This window comes from Elephantulus edwardii, unplaced genomic scaffold (genome assembly GCF_000299155.1).
Source record: "Elephantulus edwardii isolate Elephantulus edwardi_28Jun2011 unplaced genomic scaffold, EleEdw1.0 scaffold00154, whole genome shotgun sequence".
In the NCBI taxonomy this organism is placed as follows: Eukaryota; Metazoa; Chordata; class Mammalia; order Macroscelidea; family Macroscelididae; genus Elephantulus; species Elephantulus edwardii.
The window spans coordinates 2,677,299-2,699,621 of NW_006399904.1; the positions used below are offsets into that span (position 1 = coordinate 2,677,299).

At 35.3% G+C, this 22,323-nt stretch overlaps 1 protein-coding gene across 1 annotated transcript in view; it reads right to left on the reverse strand.

Annotated features, from left to right (window-relative positions):
• CSMD1 (CUB and Sushi multiple domains 1) overlaps window positions 1–22,323 on the reverse strand; it is a 2,584,888-nt gene that overhangs the window by 1,777,926 nt on the left and 784,639 nt on the right. The window contains exon 4 of the mRNA XM_006895025.1: window positions 8,453–8,660. Coding sequence (XP_006895087.1) covers window positions 8,453–8,660 — 208 coding nt within the window. The remainder of the gene's footprint in view (window positions 1–8,452; window positions 8,661–22,323) is intronic.

The following is a 22,323-nucleotide window of genomic DNA, read 5'->3' on the forward strand; positions in this document are numbered from 1 at the left end:
CAAAAAACTAACAGTAATCTGACGTTTGGTTATACTTTTACTTTTAAATCATAGCATCATTTTTGTTCAAATTTCACAGTTTCATACGAAGATAAATGTTGTAAATGTTCAACGTAGAAGAAAGAATAGCTTTATAATTATAACCACTTTAAGATTATTTACCTAGAATAATATTTTAGGCTAAGTATAAGTTTAAAATAAAATTACGTTTTTTGGTTTGTTTCTCATTTTCTTTGAATGATTGCTTTTGGATAGAAGGTAAAATACCTGCATTTTTTATGACACTATTTCTTATAATAACAAATATGTGACTAGGTAGAGAAATCACTGCATACAGAGTTTTAGAAGCATTACCTCACTTAACAGGGCTTTGTATTCTTCTTATTAGCATTTTCATTTTATAGAAAGGTATCTGGAAATTAGGGAAATTAACCTGACCAAGGACATCTAACAAGTTGCAAAAGTCAGAGTAGAGCACAACTCTGATTTATGCCGAGGTACAAACTGTATGCTTGTAAAATGTACAATTAAAATGTCACATAAAATTTACTAATTTAAAGATTAAATAAAAGTAGACTTCTTGTTGTTGATGATTGCGGTCGAATCACATACGACTCATAGTGACTCTGTGAACAAAAGACCTGAGGCCTTTCTATAACTATCATTTCTCCAAGTTCATAGAGTTTCCAAAGGCATATGGTTTAGGAAGTGGATGCCACTCCTGCTTTCATACTTGTCATAAACTGGAAGCTCCACCAAACACTGTCCAAAATGGGCAGCCATTATGGCATTTGAGACCCCAATGGCACAAGGTTCAGCATCACAGCAAACCCAGATTACCTAAGCACATCAAATTGACAGAAGACTACTGTACGAATTAGAGGAATGTTCCTCCAAAATATAGTAACAAGGGATTAAAACTTTTAAATACAAGGGCCCTACCGGTGGTCTTATTGACTCTAAACAAGAGGTTTAAATATAAGCAACCAAACATTCCACATTGACCCTCAACTAAAACAAGAGAGTCCATCTTACAGAGTCCTACTGCTTCACCCAGTCTCCAAAATGGAAACAAGGGCTTGGCCTTAAATGCAAGTGTCCTTCAGGAGGTCTTGTTGACTCTAAGTAATAGGCTTAAATAAAACAATCAAACAAGCCATACAGATACTCAACCAAAACAAGAGCACCACCTTACAGAGTCCAGCCACTTCATCCAACTCCAAAAACACAGACTTAGCTTAGGTCTATTCTGTACCACTGGCTTATGGAAAGAAAGGTAAAACCAGTGAAGGCACTGTCATTACAGCCCAGGTTAGAGACGAAAAGCATCCTAGCTTCCTAGCAATAAAATCAGCATTGACAAGAAAGTCAGAAGACCTGGTTTCTTTCTTAGCAAACTCATTTTATAACTTTTAGCAAATCTCTTAACATTTTTCAGAATGCAGTTTTCACATATAAACAAAAAAATGATATTTTTCTAGCTCCACCAATCTTAAAACTTATAATTCATGAAATGCAAAGCTTTTAAGACATATAGGTATATTACAAAAAGAGACTATGATCTTTTAAAGGACTCCAAGACAGAATATGTTAAGTTCTTTTATTCATTAAAGTCAAAGGATGGGAAATGTTAATGTTCTAGGTCACTGGTCATTTAAAGGACTTATCAAGCTCACATGGTATGTACCAATAAGAAGGAACCCAAGCAAGAAAATATCACATTTATTGGAGAAGTATTGGATTGCACAAAATTACCTCATTCTCCTAACCAGTCCTCCATGAAATTGTGCAAACTTTAAGAATAAAGAGAAAAATTAGATATTCAGAGCTTTGAGAGAAACTTTAAATGAAGATATCAAAATGTACAATTGAAGCACCACATACAAATTGACTAATTTCAAGAATAAATGAAAGTTAGCAACCATTATTTGAGAATCACTAAAATAGAGTTAGAGCAATGCTCGCTTTAAAAGGTATTATGTTTTAAAGGCAAATTTTATTTAACAGTGCTAATTCAATTGTATTTCCCTTCTCTGGAGGAAGGAACATATACATATAGAGAAAGATGTAATCTTCTTAATTATTCCCATCTTTAAAATAAAGATAATAACATCTCTAAGTAGCAGTTACTGTTTTGCACTATATGTGGTACATAAGAACACTGGCAGCTTATTAAATAAAGTGCTGGCCTGCTAACCAAAAGTTTGACAGTTTAAAACATCAGCTTCTCTGAGAGAGCACAATTAGGCAGTCTCCTTCTATTAAGATTTACAGCTTCCCAAACCAGAAGGAGAACTACCAGAAGTCAGAACCGACTGTACAACAGTGGATGTGTTTTTGTTTTGTTAATTTTTATTTTATATTGGTTTGCATACAACATTTTGAACACATTCTGCTTCACATTTTCCTTCTTTCACATTATGTTTCCTACAATCATTCCCATACATTGCAACAGCGGGTTTTGATACTAGGTGTGATATACAACAAATATTTCATAATATTAAATTAAAGGGGGGGAAATGTGATTCTAAGTAATTTTTAGGAAAAATTTGGATTTAAATAAAAGGGTTTAGATTAAAGATTAATGTTACAATATGACCTCAAATAGCTTCCATGGTATACTTCAAAATCTGTACCCTTTCTAACCAAAAGAACACCAGTATGAATCTACTGGCTGTTATGTGGAAAGATGAGCCTTCTCCTTCTATCCTCCTATAAAGATACATACACACATATATATGTACATATATATATACACACATATGTGATGAAGGGTCTTTATACATCAGAAGTGACTCCATAGCAGTGGGAATTTTCCCTTCCTATCTCTAGCTACTATACATAGGTTTAAGAAATGGACTCACCTACACATACATCTCCCCAAAATTTCATTTCTTATGGTATGCTTGCTTCTATAAAAAATGTTCAGATGCATATAACATATTAAGTTCATGTAATAAAATAAATGAAATTTAAATAGGAAATGTAAATATTGAAAACAAGTGATTAGCTGCAAACCAGAAGTGAATCATTAGTGGTTCAATGGTAAAAAGATCAGAAGACTTGTCATAAAGATTAAAGCATATAAAAGCTTGTGGGGAGGTCCTATTTTGCTAAACAGAGTTACTATGACTTGAAATAACTAGACACAACCTAAACATGAGTTATTACTATATAATTCATTATAATATCTAATTATTTAATATGAGATATTTAAAGATCAAACCAGGAGAAGGAAAAAAGCCACATATAGGAAGAGGGTAAGAGATAAAATGAAATGCAACGTTGATTATTGACTGATACCTGGAGTAGGAAAAAATACCTTAGTAGAACAGCTTGAGAAATTAAAAATGTCTGTAAATTGTTAAAAGCCTTCTGTGACTCTTAATTTCTTAAGGTCAATAATTATACTGCAGTTATATAAAATGATAAATTTATTTTTTCTAAACTGCTATATTTATGAAGTTCAAGTACACTGTTTTTCATACAAGATCCTTCCCATTTCCTTTACTCATCCGCCCATCAAATTGTGCAACCCTATGATTTACATTCCCCTCGCATCCTCTTCCCTCAGCTTCCACCACCCCAACTTGGATCCTCATATTCATTCTACAATAATGATTGTATACAGTATTTATTGTTGTGAGACTGAGGTCATTCACTCAGCATAATGCTCTCCAGTCCTTCCCCAGTTAGGTAGTAATTTATAAAATCCCTGCTCCTGCATGCTGTGTAGTATTCCATTGTATGAAGGTAAGAAGATGGTAAATTTAGAGGACTAAAGGCATATGGAAGTTCTCTATATTTCTGCAACTTTTCTAAAAATCTAAAATTATTACAAAATATTTAAGAAATAAAATTAAGAAGGAAACAGTACTTCACAACTAAAACAATATTTACCTTTACCTTATGGCAGGTGAGTGGGAAGTGTGATCTTAGGTAGTCTCTTGTGCCATGTGTAATTCTATAATCCTTCCTTATTAGAAATTAAACATACATCAAATCAATTATCAATTAAGTAACAAGTTGGATAACCATTATAGGTACTAATTGACTCCTCCAAGGTTCTTTGAAGCTTACTTAGTTTCTTATTTCTTGTTTTGGCTTCAGCAACTCATTGCTTATGTTAATTAAATACTTTAAGTGTGCCAGGTTAATGGGAACAAAATACATTCAGTTGCAAAGCTCTTCCTGCCTAATATTCTAGCATAGTCCAGATATACAAGAGGATTAGTATTATACTGATCAGTGAAAAACAGAATTTAAGGTTCAGAAACAGTGGCTATAATACAGTAGAATTTTACCTAGTGAAATATTGTTTGTTACTGTGTACCAGTGAATCAGAACCAACCTATAACTGACACTCCAGGGGTTTTAAAGAGGCAATAAATCACATAGGGAGAGATTGTCCATCTTTGTCTCATATTGCTGCTGGTGGATTCAAACCATATGCCTTCAGGTTGGCAGCACAACTCCTTACCACTAAGCCACGAGAGTTTCCTACTTAGTGTAGTAAGATGGAATGAATCTACATCATAGGGGAAAAGTAGAGAAGGCCAGCAAAATAGAAGAAGACCTCCAATGAGGTAGATAACACAGTGGCTGCAACAATGGGTATGAGCATGACAGAGATAATGAAGAATAGGGCAAGGTTTTGATCTGCTATTCATAAGGTCACAATGAGTTGTAGTTGGCTTGACAGTACCTAACAAAAACAATCTTACTCAGGCAAAAAGCATGCTTGCTCTTATTATAACTGAATATGTCTAGGGAAAGTCATTATACACCTATTTGTCTGGTTTTGTAACTTTTCTTAAGCTTTCTTCCCTCTATGCCTTCTCTCGAGCATTCTCATGCTGGTATATGTGGAGTTTCCACATGCTGTTGGTTCACAAGGTGACACATGTACTAGAGTGAAAAAAAAAATATGTTCAATTTGTTAATTAAGAAAAGTGCTCCAAAAAAAAAATTAAAAAAAGAAAAGTGCTCCCAAAGTGGAGAAGATCAGAATGCACTGATGGGTTGAAGCGTACTATGAAAGTCTTAGAATTGCTTGTTAATGCATTTAGATTTTTCCATATGGATGGCCTCATATTCAGTTACACTTAAAACGTGTAGGACACATTTTAAATATATCTGTTTATAGATTATTTTCCTTTTCTGTTCTACCACACAAGCTCCCTTTAAAAAAAATGAATATTGTTCTTACAATAGCAGACTCTATGATAACGATGACAAATGTTTAGTTGATTTCCCCTAAGGCATATATTTAATTGTCATTTAAAATTTTTCCAAACCATAGTAGGTGAATTCTGAAAACAGTTATAGTCTCCTTCTTTTTGATCATTTTAGAGGCATAGGTTCTATGGCACATCCTCAAATCACTCCATTTAGAGAAAATGCTCGGTTAGCTTCACAGCTAAACATTAATTTCATTGTAAGAAAAATCATAATTATGGGCCTATGTTGCACAATGAGTTAGTAAATACAACTCCGTTAAAGTAGGATAATGATACAAATCCAGCCTATGTAAAAGGAGAATCTGGCTAGTACCAAACAAGCAAAAAATTCCTCATCTGATACACATAGATTCAATTAGGTTTAAATTACTAACTAACTTCATATTTCATATACTGATAAGTTTGGCACATTACATCATCTACTACATTTAGACTGTCTCAAGTGTAGCCATGGCAACTCTTACATAAAACATAGCTGGGTTTGTAATTTCACTCCAAATTAAATGAAAATAAAGCTAATCCTATTATTGTTCTTAACAATTTTCCAAATAGCTTCTTCTTAGAGTGCCCTTGCTTGTGTGTTCTGTCTTTTAAAAATAGATTATTGGAAAATTATATGTGTTTGTGCACTCACTCCACTCTCAGCCATTAACACTGCTCTCCTCCCTCAGAGGCATAACCTTGTGCTTCCAAATAGGTTATATCCACCTACAATGCTACTTAGTATTTTTCTTGCAATTCAGAGTCGGGTAAATCTTTCAAATATACCAATTTGGACTATTAAACATTTCAAATACTGTCACTTCAAAATTACTCCAAAATAATAGTCTTTTAAAGATAAGTCATATTACACATGTATATATATCTTTAAAAGGTCACTTCAAGTTATCCTAGTTTGTATTAACTGTGATAGAGAACATTTCAATAGTTATTTGAAAAATCTTTTTCTTTTCATCTTTAGTTTTAAAGTAACCCAAATTTGAACCTTCTATTTAAACCAGTTCCACATCCATGCAAAGACCCTTATTTCTTTAATCGTGAGAAGCACTAAATGTCCTGCAAAAAAAAAAGAGAGAATATTTTGGTTGAATTTTGGGTTTGGGGGAGTGTGAGGGTGTCTGTGTCTGTGTGTGTTTTTTCATTCCCTGCCTCTGTTAATGCGGTATATATGCTGAATTCCTTTCCAAGTGATTTATCTTCTCTCTGCTATTTAAGGGTTCAAAACTATAGCGTCAAATCTGACATTCTAAAGGAGTCAAAAGTTCTTTCCTGGCACAGCATTAAGCCTCAAACTTGGATTGTACCTTAAGGAGGATTATAGAAATTGTACTTTTAAGTTCAGAGGTATAGAATATGTACTGTAGCTCCACCAAGTAATAATAAGCTTTGGTATTGCTTATCTTTTGGGTTGCTTATCTCCTTCATCAGTAAATCACTCAATTATATACTCATTCCTGGTGCTTCAGAACTTCCAAGGCTGTAAATGGCACAATAAGATTGCCTGTCCCACAGAACTACTCGTGGGTTTGGACAGACAGAGAGGTGCATCTTTGAGTTAGCAATACAACTCCCTGTGGACTAGACTATGTGGGTAGTTAAGGTGCTGAGAGAACAGAACTTGTATTGGAATGTAGATCACTAAACTCTTAGATGAATATTTTTTTAGTATACACTTGATATTTAGTGTGAGACATGTACTACTCAATAGTCTTAGTCTTACTAGACATTTAAAAATAACGTTTAAAATAAAGCAAAAATTAAAGGGAAAAATAATTTATTAAAAAATACAATCCTTTACGCTTTGAGTTTTGGAAGATAAAATAATTGTCATAATCATATACAGAATATGTTTCACAAACAAAACTTTAATAATTCTATAGAAATATTAGAACAAATCATTTTATATTCTCCTCTCCCTATGTGTAAATAACCATTCTTCATGTTGCACCAGTATTTGACTTTAAAAAACTTCCCTCTTCCTTTACATTAATATTATGTATATTAGCAGATATTCATAGAGTTGTGATGATGCCTAATAATAACTATCCCCACACATATTCATACATACATTTATATCAACATTTTCTCATACTTCAGGATCAGAGCAGATAATTAATATAGTTTCTAAAATGATGAGAAGTTAAATAATTTCCAATAACTCAATCCACTACAAATTACTTGGAGGAAAGAAATAAGCATTTAGCTATTTTTAAAAAAAAAATTCTTCCTTTAAGTTTCATTTACAGGCATAGCTAAAGCTGTTCCTTGAAATCAAAATAGTCAAACCTAAATAGACTATAATTAATTAGATCTTGTGTTTTGACTCTATTAGCATACAGACCAGAGAACTGATCATCTGTTAATCTACTTTTTGCATATAAAAAACTAGTCTTAATGTTACCTCAAGCTGCCTTTAACATTCTTCTAGTCAAAGCTACATAGTGGTTATATGGTTAGGTACCATATTCAAGGATAAGATATATATGAGCATGCGTGTGTACCAGTGTCTGTAGAAATTTGATAATACAAAATACTAAGTCAAAAGAATGTGTTTACAATGATTAGCTTCAGACCAAATTAAAAACCAATTTAGCTCCCTTTCCTGTTTTGTTTTAAAAGAAACCAACATGAGGGGATACCAGGCACATTAGATATATATTTGAGGGAGACTGGAGCAAGACTCAGGTGAGAATGAGACCCTGGTGATGAGACCTGGGTGATGGTGGTGGAGAGACTCTGGCATTGCTGTGGTGAAACTGTGGCAAGGTGTAACCAGGGAAGCCCTGAGATAAAGGTCACAGTTAAAGGTTTTGTTGTTCTTGCCACATGATGTAAGAAAAAAGCAGATCGTGGACTAAATGAGGAAATGTGCCTTGAATAAAAGAGTATAAAAGAAAGTCCTTAGAAAAGATTTCTGCTCAAAATGATCAGCCCCAAATCAAATCCAAATCTAATTTAGCTACATCTTTTGCTCTGCTTAAAGGAATCCAAAATAAGGAAACACTAAGTACATCAGGTGCAGGTAACCTCTTCAACTCCAAATATCAACACAAAGACATCTCAGAAACTTTGAAATGTCACATTAGCATGACATTGTAATAGCCAAAGTAAGAAAATCATAAAGGAACATTAATGTTTGACAATGACTATCCAATGAAAGACATTTTTTAAAAAATTGTGCAGGTAAATAGGGCACAGACATCAAGACTTACCATATTGATGGTGCTTCTGTTCCACTGATCTCTAAGAAATCATATCCTTCTTCTAGTTGAAAGTCAGTAAAGACTAAAGCAATGGTGTCCCCTGGTTCAGCCAGAATGGTCCATGTACAGTCAGCATTGTTCTCATATTCTGAAGGAAAGTGAGGACTGGAAATGGTACTGCTTGTTCCACGCAAGGTCCCTCCACAAGCCCCCTCAGCTGGTAGAAACAGAAACAAAAGGAAAAGAGAATTTATTTACTGGGTTTTTTTAATCCATAAGTACACGTGCAAAATGTCATTTTTGAACAGTGACAAATATTTTCTAAATTAAAGATCAAGACACTTGATCTGACAATTATTTCAAATTTATTAATATAATTATATATAAGACTTAGAAAAGTTTACCAATTAAGTAATATTTAATTAAATTTTGAATTGATTACAACTAGTTTCAATTAATTAAAATTTGGATGAATTACAATTGTTAAAAGTAATGATAATCATGGTGTTTCTAAAATCTGGACCGTGTAATTACCATATAGTTAATATTCATGGAATATGTAATAGTATTTTTAAAGATTTTTAATCAGTATATTGCAAGATGAAAATAATCAGCAAAGTAAAGACACATAAAAGCAAATTTTAAAATCATAGCAAAAGATAATTTGACTACATACTCCAGAGCAAGATGGTATGGAGTGAGTTACTCTTTCAATATGGCTTTTCTAGCATTAGTGGATGACTGGTCATGTTTATGGGCAGAACTATGTGAATGGGCCATGTTGGCTTATTCACAAAGGGTTTGGCTATCTACCATTCCACAAGCAGATTGCTCAGTCTCAACAATCTATATGATGATTGACTGATTTCACCAATAAACTAAACACCTTTAGCCACAGAAGTGGAATCTTTACCTGTCAGAGAGCTTCCCTACCTTGGTGAAGAGAAGGCAGGGAAGTGTAGGACATGCTTAGAGAAAGGAGCAGCCCATGGTCAAACTGGAAATGTGAGGTAAAATGAGATGAAACCTTGGGGGCAGAGAGGAAGCCAGTATTTGCAAGACTGAGAACTTTGTTGAACAATTGTGGGTAGGGGTGTGTAAAAGCCCCCATTGGCAGAATTTAAAACTTTGTTGAATATTTGGCGAGAAGGAGCCAATATTGGCAGGACTGAGAACTTAGGACCAATGGCCTGGAACCACACAGGCTTGAGGCTGAGGTACCTGTGTTCACATTTCAGGAGCTGTCTTGACTATATTCTGTTATGAATCTGAATTATAAACTTTTGACTTCCCCTATATGGTTCTGTGGTCACCACATGGGATATTTTTGTTGTTGTTGTTAAGTGTTGTCAAGTCGTAGACGACTCACAGAGACCTTATGAACGAAAGACCTGAGCACTGTTTATAAAGTTTCCAGAGGCAAGCCATTTTGGAAGTGGATGCCACTCCTATTTCCAAGATTGTTTTAATAGGTAAGCTCCACCAAACACTGTCCACCAGAGGTAACCATTATCGCATTTGGCACACCAGTGTCACAGTGTTTAGCATCACAGCAACCATGAGTTACCTCTGTACAGCAATGCACAGACCAGTGCTATACCATGTAGAGGAATGTCTGACAAACAAACAAACAAACAACAATTTAAACCAGGCCTGAGTGCTGCAGATTAAAATCACCCAACTTGGGCTTGGTAGCATAATTTTCTGTTATCTAGGCCAATGTATGGGAGCTTAGGGAGCATATCTGATCTCACAGGATTTGGTTTTGTGTTACTGATGATGTGCATGGGGACAGTTCTCCTTTCTGAAGTTGATAAAGGTCAGACACGGCTATCTCCACATAGTCCTTGCTCTTTTTATGTATGGTCAGGCCATCTTGGCCTACTTCCACTCTTCCTTAACTACACATACACTTGTGGTCAATCATAGTACTAGTGTCATATCTTTTCTACTGGATCTTTTTCCATTTAAGGGATAAACTAAAAACTCATTGTGCCCTAGTCTGAACTGACTCATAGCTGGCCTTCCAGTGGATTTTCAGGAGGCTACAAATCACATTTTATTTTCTCAAGCTGCCCTTTGAAAGCTTTTGTTCGGCTCTTACTTTAGATTGTTTTGACTTCCCAACATTCTAGCATAAATTTTTAGTCTCTTCTGACATCCGTTTAGATTTTTTCTTTTTCTTCTTGTCATGACCTTTTGCTTTCTTTATACATGATATCCTTAATATCATCCCACAAATCATCTGTTCTTTGATAACTAGTGCACCTAATTAAAATAAAATAGATTCAACATCATATTGTTCTCATGAACTTATTTTCCTTTTCTTCAGCCTCAATTTGAACTTACATAGGTGTAATTGACGATCTAACCCTCAGTCCTCCAAAGGACTAGTTTAGACCGAAGATATTGAGCTTCTCTGACAATTCCTTCCACAGATGTAGTCATTCTGACTCCTATGCAGCCCATCAGGTGAGGCCTATGTATAAAGTCACCATGTGTGTCTTTCTAAAAAGGCATTTGCAATGAATAAATCATCGAAAAAACAAAATTTGATCGTTTTATTTCAAGCTTTATTTCTATCACCAAACTCATATTTTCCAACTACTATTTCTCTTTTACCATTTCCAACTTTTGCATTCCAATAACCAATTATTATTAACACATCTTGATTGCATGTTTGGTCAATTTCAGACTGCAAGACTTGGTAAAAATCTACAATATGTTTCTCTTTGGCACTAGATGTAGGAGTATATGTTTGAAAAATAGTCATATCAATTGGTATTCCCTATATGTGTATGGATAATATTCTATCACTCACAACATTGTATTTCACGATAGAACTTGAAATTGACATTTTGACTATGAATGCAACACCATTCTTCTTCTGTTTTTCATTCTCAACATATTATATCATAATATATTTGATTCAAAGTGGCCAAAGCTAATTGCTCTCATCTCATTAGTGCCTAGCATGTGGATGTTTATGAGTTCCATTTCATTTTTCACAATTTCTGGTTTTCCAACTTTCAAACTATATACGCTCCATGTTCTAATTATTAAACAATGCTTGCCATTATTTTTCCTCCTTTCAACTGACTTCTAATCTGGACTCTACTACTACCACTACTACTGCTACTGCTACTGCTACTACTACTACTGCTACTACTACTACTACTACTACTACTACTACTACTACTACTACTACTAGAACTATCTATGTTCTTCTACTGTTCATAGGATTTTAAGAAACCTGTTATTAAGAAGTGGTTGGCCATTCCTCCTTCCTAGTCTACCTTAATCTGAGATCTCTACTAAACCTTATTCACCATGGGCAACTCTTGTAGCATTAGACACATCAGTGTTATAGCTTTCAGTATCGCAGCAATCTACAAGTTATCCAGTACAGCAAACTGATGGACAAGTGCTGCACTGATTAGAACAATATTCTTCCAAACACAACAAACTGAAAATTTAGTATGTAACTCTAATAGCAAAACAGTCTTCACACTGATTGATCATTTGCTATGCATCTGAGAGCTGGACAATGAATAAGGATAAAATATGTGGAATTTATGCCTTTGAAGTATGGTGTCAGAGGAGAGTACTGAATATCCTATGGACTGCCAAAAGAACAAACATATCAAACAAACAAACAAACATCTCAGAGAGGGTGCAGACAGAGTGTTATTTGCAGGCAATGATGAGGAGCTTTTACCTCACATACATCAGGCATATTGCTAAGAGGGCCTATTCCTTGAAAAGAGACATGATACTTGGAAATAGAGGTTCAGTGAAGGAGAAGACAACCCTCTACCATGTGGATCAACACAGTGACTGCCACAATTGGCTCTAATGTGTCAGGAAGTGTGAGGATGGCACAGGAGAAGAAAGAGTTCAGATCTGTTGTTCATAGGGTCACTATGGGTTGTATTCAACTCTATGGCATCTAACAACAACAAATTAATAGGTGATAGCCCATCTTTCTCCCAAGGGGTGACTGGTATATTCAAATTGCAGAAGAGGCGGCACCTTTCGGTTAGCTGTTCAACTTTCTACTGAATAAATCATCATAGCTCCCTCAATCTTTATAAATTCACTTATTTGCGCACAATCCCTATTCCCCAAAATGTGTTATTATATATAGTAAACCAACCTTACCTTTTGAAACTGGCAGCTTCAGAGATTGAGCATCACTCATGGTTTCAAAGATTTTAAAATGTGTATAATTATAAATTAATAGCCTAAAAAATATCTCTATGTTCTAGGAGAATACCTCACTCAAACTCATTGTTGTTAGTTGGGACCAACTCATAGGAGACCTTCCAGCAGGTTTTTATAGGCTCCAAAATAGCATCGGTGGAGATTAGACACCATTCTCCTACGGAGTTACCGGTGAGTTGGAAGTTGCAGAGAGGCAGAGTCTTTGGGTTAGCAAAGTGAAATTTTCTATGGACGATTCCAAAGATGACTTGTATTCCCCCAAAATATATGTCACCTTGGCTATGTAGCTATTCTCAGTATTATGCAATTATCTTCCATTGTAAGACCTTGTCAGCTTTGAGTCAGACAACAACAACATAGTAAATATTAACCTTTACATTTTCACTTTAAAGACAAAGATGTGCTTGGTCCAAGTGATGGTATCTTAAATTGCTTCATACACATGTATAAGTTGGACAGCAAGAAAGGAAGAAATTATGCCTTTGAAATGTGGTGTTGGTGACTACTATTGAATACCCTATGAACGACCAAAAGAACAAGCCCATTTTTGTCTTGGAAGAAATGCAGCCATTATATTCTTAAGAGCCAAGAATGGCTAGGCATTTTCTTACATACTTTGGTCATTTTATCAGAAGAGGCCTTTCTTGGAGAAGGATATTAAGCCGGGGAAAGCATATCATTGAAAGAGAAAAAGATACTGAGTAAGAGAGATCTTAGGAAAGATTCAGTGGGGATCTGAAAACATGGGGTAATAGTGGGCATAGATCAATGATGATTAATTTTATAAGATGCAATGTACTGGAATAATTGCAAGAAACACAATGTGAATTAAAAAAATGATACAGTGACTGAAATAATGGTCTTAAGTATACTCAAATGTGAGGATGATACAGAATTGGAAAGAGTTTCATTATATTGTATATTTGAGTTGGAGCTGACTTAACAGCACCAAACATGATGCTAATGAGGCAGATTATGTTATGTTACTGATCAAGATAAAATCAACATGATTAGATTGTGGGTTGTTTTTTTTAATTTATTATTAATTTCAATGAAAATTTACAGACTTTGGATTTCCATTAATTCATTGTTTCACTTTTCTCCCCTCCCAACCCTCCTCTCTAGTACACTACCCTCTTGGAAAAGTAAAAGAAAAATTCTTTCATTGTTTGACAAACCCTCCCTCAGGTCCACTCCACTACGCAGCCTTCGCTCAGGACTCCTATCATGACAAAATTACCTAATCACATATCTCTTTCAAACAGTTTTTTCCCTCATCTGTTTCAATGCAGTATACATTATTGAACCCATCCTTCTCATTCTACCCCCCAACCCCGTTGTCAGTCCTGTTTCACAACAGTAAAACACTATTTGTCATGCAGTATTTGTCATTTTGTGACTAAGATATTTCACTGAGCATAATGTCTTCCAGGGTCACCTATTTTTAATAATTTTGCATGAGTTCCTTCTTTTTCAATGCAGCATAGTATTCAATTGTGTGAATATCCATTCATTTGTTGATGGGTTCTTAGGTTGTTTCCAACTCTTTGCTATTATGAACAAAGCTTCAATAAACATGGGTGTGCATATATCTGCTAGGTTGTCAGTTATGGTCTCTTTGGGGTATATTCCCAGTAGTGAAATTGCTGGGTCAAATGGTATCTCTATTTGCAACTTTTTGAGAAAGTGTCATATCGCCTTCCACAGTGGTTGCACCATTTTACACTCTCACCAACAGTGGTTCCAGTTTCTCCACAACTTCACCAGCATTTGTTGCTTGCTGTTCTGTTAAATTTTGCTATTTTGACTGGGATGAGATAATATATCATAGCTGTTTTAATTTGCATCTCTCTTAGAGCTAGGAATTTTGAACATTTCTTCATGTGCTTGTTAGCCATCTGAATGTCTTCTTTGGTAAAGTGATTGTTCATATCCTGTGCCTATTTTTTGGTTGGATTATTTACCCTTATCTTGTGGTGCTCAAGTATTTTATAAATTCTAGATATAAGTCCATTATCTGACATGTCATTACCAAATACTTTTTCCAAAGCCGGGGCCTCCCCTTTTAACCCTTTGGAAAAAGTTTTGGAAGGGCAAAAGGAATTGAATCCTAAAAAAACCCAATCAACCATTTTATCTTCTCATGGTGTAGGTGATTGTGTTGGGTTTTTTACCACTGATAAAATATGAAAGAGATTAAATAAGCAAGCAAAGGTCAAAGGAACCTATTACCACCAAGAAAGAAGAAACTGAGTGGATCAAATAATTCGAACTACGGTCCCTGCACTGCCACCTCTTCTATCTAGACTACCTAGAAACTCCTGGAAACCATGAAGCCAAGATATATAGTGGTATCCAAAGAAGGCCAAGTCTAAAGATAGCAAAAAGAGACATCTGCCTTTCACCTTAATTTAAAGAGAACGTAATCGTTTCTCTGGTGTTGGAATCTTGAATCAGATTATTAGCTTGTTCAACAGTGAGATCTGATGGCATAATCAATATATAGCTTCACTCATAAACCTAGGCTCTCACTTCTCTGGCAGCATATCCGATTAGCAGCTCCAAGGGAGAAAAATGCACAATTTCATCTCAAGAAATTTACAGCCTCAGAAAAATAATGGAGTTAGCTTTGATCCAAATCTTACTCAACAAGAAGTTTTAAATTTTAAACACTGAGATCAGCATAAAGAAACCAAAAAAAATCCTCAAAACTGAACCAATAGGCAACATCATGATAAACGGAGAAAAGCAAGAGGTTATTACCAATTTTTCTTTAATTAGTTCCATAATCAATGCTTAATGGAAGTACCAGTAAAGAAATAAAGTCATACTACATTGGGCTAATCTGCTGTCAAAGATCTCTTTAAAATGCTAAAGAGCAAGTATATCAACTCCTAGCTCAAGCTGTGGTATATACATTGCCTCACATGTATGTGAAAATTGGGAAATGAAGAAAGAGGATTAAAATATTATGTCTTTGAGTGAATTTTGAGGTTGTTGAAGAGTATTTATTACATCATGGACTGACAAAGAAGCAAACAAATCTATCTTAGAACGAATGCTTCTTAAAGACAAGAATAGTGAGACTTCATCTCACAAACTTTGTGCATGTTGTCAGGAAGGGCCAATTCTTGAAGAATTACATCAGTCTTGGTAAAGAAGCAGAGGAATACTTTCAAGAAGATGAATTGACATAATAACTACAACAGACTTGACCAAAAGTGATTGTGGAATTTGTGAAAATGGCCCAGGATTAGACATGGCTTCCTTCTATTATAAAGACTCCTTATGAAAAAACCCCACAAAAACAAACAAACCCAACAAACCAAAATAAAAGAACACTAAAAAACAGCAACAAAGGCTCCTTATGACATGGAATTGAATTAATGGCACCCAACTGAATACCACTAATGACCATAATGAAATCACTTGATAAGTTGAACCTTCATTGTCTCACTATTCTTTAAGATGGATAAGAATATCCATTTGTTCCTGTTAGTTTTCCAGGGAGTTGTGTTACACATATTTTATATAAATGAATACAACCTCCAGTCTTGTATCTGCATGTTGAAGAATTTCAGTTATATTCCATCAATTTCTAGAGACTTGTTTCTCAACAATACTTTGACTATATCTTGGAGTTCTTCCTTTACTATGAGCAGTTCAATGTTGACTAATTATTTTTGTAGAGTGATTTTGTGTATTTCTTCCATCTTTTGTGAAGTTTTCCATTCATTCAACTTTTCTCCTTCTGTTAAACCTGAGGCTTGGATTTCCAATTATTCTCACTGGAGAAGCAGCAATCATAGTCATACCTTTTTGTTTCCTAACTTTAGGTCTTTGTACTTTTCCTTATGATATTTATTATGGTTTTCAAAAATTATCTTTTAAAATCTTTTTCCTTTTAAACACTCTACATTCAAAATCAAGTTTCAGAGCCCCTTTTTATGTTTTACTTTTTTCCATCTTTTTAATTAATATTTTTCGTTTCTAACTTATGCTGTTGTTAATCTCATCCCACACTTCTTATGTTCTCTGGTCATTAATATTCTGTGCACAAATTCATTTTTGAGATGGTATTCAAATTCTGTTGCTTTGTGTTCAAGGTCATACTATAATTCTTTCGGATTTTCCTTATATTATTCTGCTTCAATTTGAACTTGCATATTGGAAAATAGCTGTCTGTACCAGTTAGCACCTGTCTCTAACTTGCTTGATTATATTGAACTCTTTATTTCTTTCCAAAAATTACAATCCATTTGATTCTGGTGCAAAACTATACAGCAAGATCACTTTGCAGAGTCATCATATGTGCTCTTGGAAAAAATACTCCCTATAAATTTGTTTCTAAAATACAAATATCTCCACCCTCATCCCTTCCTAAATCAAGAGTTTCTTGGAGTATACTCCTATTAAAGTGTATCAGCAAATAAATGAACAACAAAGCGTGGCTATATACCATATAAAATAAGAAACTTTATTTAATGATATACTTTGTCATGTTTATTTTGCGAAATATTGAAACTGCTTAAATAGTCAGCAGTAGATAAATTATTTAAGCTGTAATTTATTCATATTAGGTATGGAGCTCTGGAGACTAAGTAGTGAGGAATTGGGGAACCAACTCGAAGGTTAAAATCTATAAGCTGCTTCTTGGGAGAAAGATAAGAAATCTCCTACTATGGGATTTACTGGATCTTAAAACTGGCTGAAGGTTCAGTAATGGGTCAACTCTTACTTAGAACAACAACTTACTATGTAATTATAGGAGCTTATAAAAATGACTCATGTACATTCCACTGTGGGGCGGTGGGATGGGGGTGGGGGGATTGTATACCAGGGAGGGAGTTTTTCTATTACTTTTCAAAGAGAGGAGCAAACTGGGGGCCGGGGGGTGGGGGTCTGGGCGGGGAGAGAAGTGCAGCAGTGAATGAATGGAAATCCAAAATCTCTGTAAATGTTCATGAAAATTACTAAAATTAAACAAAAATTTTTACAAATGGCTCATAATATCAAGTATAATAATAAATTTACTTTAAAATACATTTGGGTGCATATTTTCATCTCAATTTAAAAACACAGCTTAAAATAGTAGAAGTAAACCCAAAGACCAAAATTATTTATTATAGTGTTGAAATGAAGGTAAGATGTTACTTTTCTACCAACATAGAGTGATTTTAAAAGTTTTCATTATACAACTATCTATCATCTAAACATTGACCAAATTTACTTTATTTAGTACTAATAGTAAGTTCTTTTCATTTAATAGTGTATTTTCTATATGTGATTTCCACCCTCTCCTCCCCCTTTACATCAGATGACTGGGAACTCTACAGATCTCACCGAAAAGCTCTGGTGGTCTACTGGTAAAAATTTGTGTTGCCAATCCAAATGCATATTGTCTGAATTCACCAGCTGCTCCACAGAAAAAGAAAGGGCAATCTTCTCCCTTGCTATTTGCTACCTCTAAAAACACATGAGATGAATTGATTCAGTGATTGAGGCTATGAGGGTAGGTGTGTCAGAGATAATAAGATTGGCACAGGATCAAATAGAGTAGAGGGCTGTTGTACATAGGGTCACTGAGTCACAAGTGACTCAATGGTACATAACAATGACAACAACAGAACACGTTGGAGGATCAGGTATAAGTTGTTTTTCACTTGATGGCACACACCACCAATAACATAACAGATGACTAAATATATTGTGGCAGAGTACAACTGAATGTGAATCAAAGCATAACTGATCTTCCAGCTACCTTTAGGAGACAGTAATTGCACAGTAGACTGTCCATTTTTTTCTCCCTCCAAGTGGCTGATAGATTTGAATGACACACTTTTGCATCAGAATGGCATTCTTATAGAAGGTGAATTAAATATGGCTCAGGAACTTGCTACTCAATTTCTAATCTCTTCTGCTCTTCTACTTAAGTCACAAATCACCACCAATTGCTTGGCACTGAAAACTAGGTCAAGACCTGATTACAGATCAGACCATCAACTACTCATACTGCAGTTCAAACTGAAGCTAAAGAAAATGAAAACAAATGTACAAGAACAAAAACTTGATCTTGAATCTATCCAGCCTAAGTTTACAAACTATCTCAAATGCACACTGATATTTATTGCTGCATTATTCACAACAGCAAAGATATGGAAGCAACCCAAATGCCCAGCAACAGATAAATGGATAGAAAATCTATGGTGCATTTACACAATGGAATATTGTCCAGCATTGAAAACCAAAGAACTCATAAAGTATTACATAACATAGAGGGGTCCAGAGAACATTATGCTAAGTGGAAAATCTCAGTCACAGAAGGACCAATACTATATAGCGCCACTGTTATGGAATAAAACAGGTAGGGTGGGGTGGGAAGAGAAAAGAAAAACAATTGACCGATAAAAAACATTCCAGTACAACAGATGAGGAGAAGAGCTGTTCGAAAGGAATATATGATCAGGTATTTCAAGAACTTGGAATATGGACCAGGGGAGGGAGCAGGAAAAGGAAGGAAGAGAATGTGCAAAAACAACATACAGAAGATTTTAACTGAGGAAGAGCACCTTGGGAAGACAAAGCAAAGCATCGTAATTAAATATGCAAAGAGTTGTAGTCAGAACCAAAAGGGATGAAGTCACTCAGGATTTCTTAAGCTGAAGGAAATGAAGAACAAATTCAAGTTTCAAATTGCAATACTTAAAGATGCTATGGGCAGAATAGTGCATTATTAACAAAGCATCAAAAGAAGATGGAAAGCAATTCCACTACTGGGAATTTACCCTAAAGAAACCATAACTGTCACACAAGCAGATATATGCCCACCCATGTTTACTGCAGCTTTGTTTGCTATATCAAAGAGCTGGAAACAACCCAAGTGCCTATAAACAAATGAATGGGTAAAGTAGCTGTGGTATATTCACACAATGGAAGACTATGCAGAATTGAAAACCAAGGAACTCATGAAATATTATGAATGAATGACCCTGGAGGACATTATTCTAAGTGAAATTTCTCAGTCACAAAAGGACAAATATTTCATAGGACTACTGTTCTAAAATGGGCCTGACATCAGGGTTGAGGGAAGACAGAAAAGGAGGGGAGGAATGATGCATATTGCATTGAAACAGATGAGGGAGAGAACTGTTAAAAAGGGATATATGATTAGGAATTGTGATGACAGGAGTTCAGAATGAAGGCTGCCCAGTGTGGAATGGACTTAAGGGAGAGAGACTGCATAACAATGAAAGAGTTTTTCTTTTACTTTTCAAGGAGAAGAGTGAATTTGGGCGGAGGAGTTGGGCAGGGAGAAAACTGCAACAATGGATGACTGGAAACCCTAAGTCTCTATAAACTTTTATTAAATTAATAGAAAGAAAAAGTTAAAAAAAGAAGAATAAAATTCAAGTTGCTCTGAAGAAACTGGCAAATAACAAGACTCCAGGAATTGATAGAATACTCAATATTTTAGCTAACAGATGCTGCCCTAGGGGTGCTCATCATGTTGTGCTAAGAAATCTAGAGGACAACTATACCTGGCCAACTGACTGTATATATTTATATATTTATTTCCATTAAAAAAATGCCACAGAGTGTGGAAATTATCAAACAATATTACCAATATCACACGCATGCAAAATCTTGCTGAAGATTATCCAAAAGTTACTGAAACAGTACATCAACAGAGAACTACCATAAATACAAGGTAGGTTCAGAAGAGGCCATGGCACTAGGGACATCATTTTCAATGTTAGATGGATTGTGCTAAAAGCAGAGAGTACAGGAGGAATGTCTGTCGATGTTTTATTGACTATGGAGAGGCATTTGACTGTGTGGATCACAACTAATTGTGGATAACATTGAGAAGAATAGGAATCCCAGGCCACTTAGCTATGCTTATGCAAAACCTATATTTGGATCAGGAAGCAGTGATCAGAGAAGGGAAAGGACACACTGCATGTTTCAAAATAAAAAAAAGGTGTGTGTCAGAGATTCATCCTGTTTCCCCACTTTTTCAATCTGTATAAGGAACTGATCATTAGGAGGCTCACCTTTATGAGTCAGAATGTGGCATAAGGATATGATACAACTTTCTTGCTGAAACAGGAGAACCTGAGCCTTCTGCTGCAGAAAGTCAAGGACTGCAGTCTTCAGTACGAATTGAAGCACAATTTCAAGAAAACAAAGATTCTCACCACTGGGAAAATTGGCAGAAACATAATAGACAGAGATTTACATTCTTCATTTCAGCTTGCTTGGGTCCACAATCAGCACTCTTGGCACCAGTAGTCAGGAAATCAAAAGACAAATTGAATCAGGAAAGTCAGCTGTAAAGAGACCTCTCCAGAGTGCTGAAGAGCAAAGATGTCAGTCTAGAGACAAAATACTCCTGATCCAGGCCATGGTTTTCAAATTACTTGCTATGCATCATAGAGCTGGACAATTAATAAGATGACAGAAGAAGACTTGTGCCTCTGAGTTATGGTGCTGGGGAAGAATATTGAACATTCCATGGACTGCCTGACAAGAGAACAAACAGGTCTGTCCTGGAGAGAATGAAACCAAGTCACTCTCTGGAAGCAAGGATTTTGAAACTCTGTATCACACATACTTTGGGCATATTATCAGGCGGGAACAGTCCTTGGAGGACAACATCATGCTTGAAAGGGTAGAGGGCCAGCACAGGAGAGGGACACTGGATGAGATGGATTGACAGAGTGACTGGGTTTATAGCAGTTGGGTGTGTTGGAGACAGTGAGATAGGTTCAGGAAAGGACTGAGTTCAGAGCAATAGGGTTGCTATGGGTTACAGGCAACTCAACGCACCTAACAATACCATCATCAAGAGAACATCTATCTATATTCTTTATCCTTCTCTATGACAGTCATTATAAGCTTTGACTTTATCATCCCAGAATCTCATCTCTTCAAAGTTATATAGATCTTATTTTTCTGATCCTTAACCTTACCCCTCTAGAGTTTTAGAAAAATATTTTTTCCTGTGAACATCTAAATCAGAACTTACTGATATCTGAACTTCTAGTGGACTTTCAGGGGCAGTTGATTGACCAGAAGATTGTCCGTTTTTCTCCTGGTGAACAACTGATGCATTCAAACTATATAACTTTGGGTGCCAGTTTAACTCCTTACCATTAGATTTACTGAACGTCAGAAAGCTAATTATTCATCAGATTCCCTGTATCTCAACAATTACTCCCTTCACATTCTTTCTCTAATGGATACCTAATGTCTCTGCAGATGTCTATCCATGGAAGACTTCCCAAGGATTCAAAATTTTGTTTCTGTAGTCTATGTTTCAGTAGTTCTTAAGGAAACTTTTATTTCTTAGTATTTTACTGACATATACAGATCATTTTTTTAAAAAATAACTTTGTCCATAAAATATTCATGCTTTCAGTCACTTTCTTTTTTAAATGTATAATGACTCTTAGGTCTCTCTCACTCTCTTTCTGCCTCTCATTGCAACCAAGTCAGAATCAACTCATAGCATTTGATTTCTAAGACTAGAAAAGGTGCAGGAGATTGTTCAATTTACTCTTCAGAGATACCTGTGAATTAAAACTTCTGAAGAACAACTACAATCCCAGAGGTGCATGGTTTGAATCCACCAGATGCTCTGCCGGGGAAGGAGG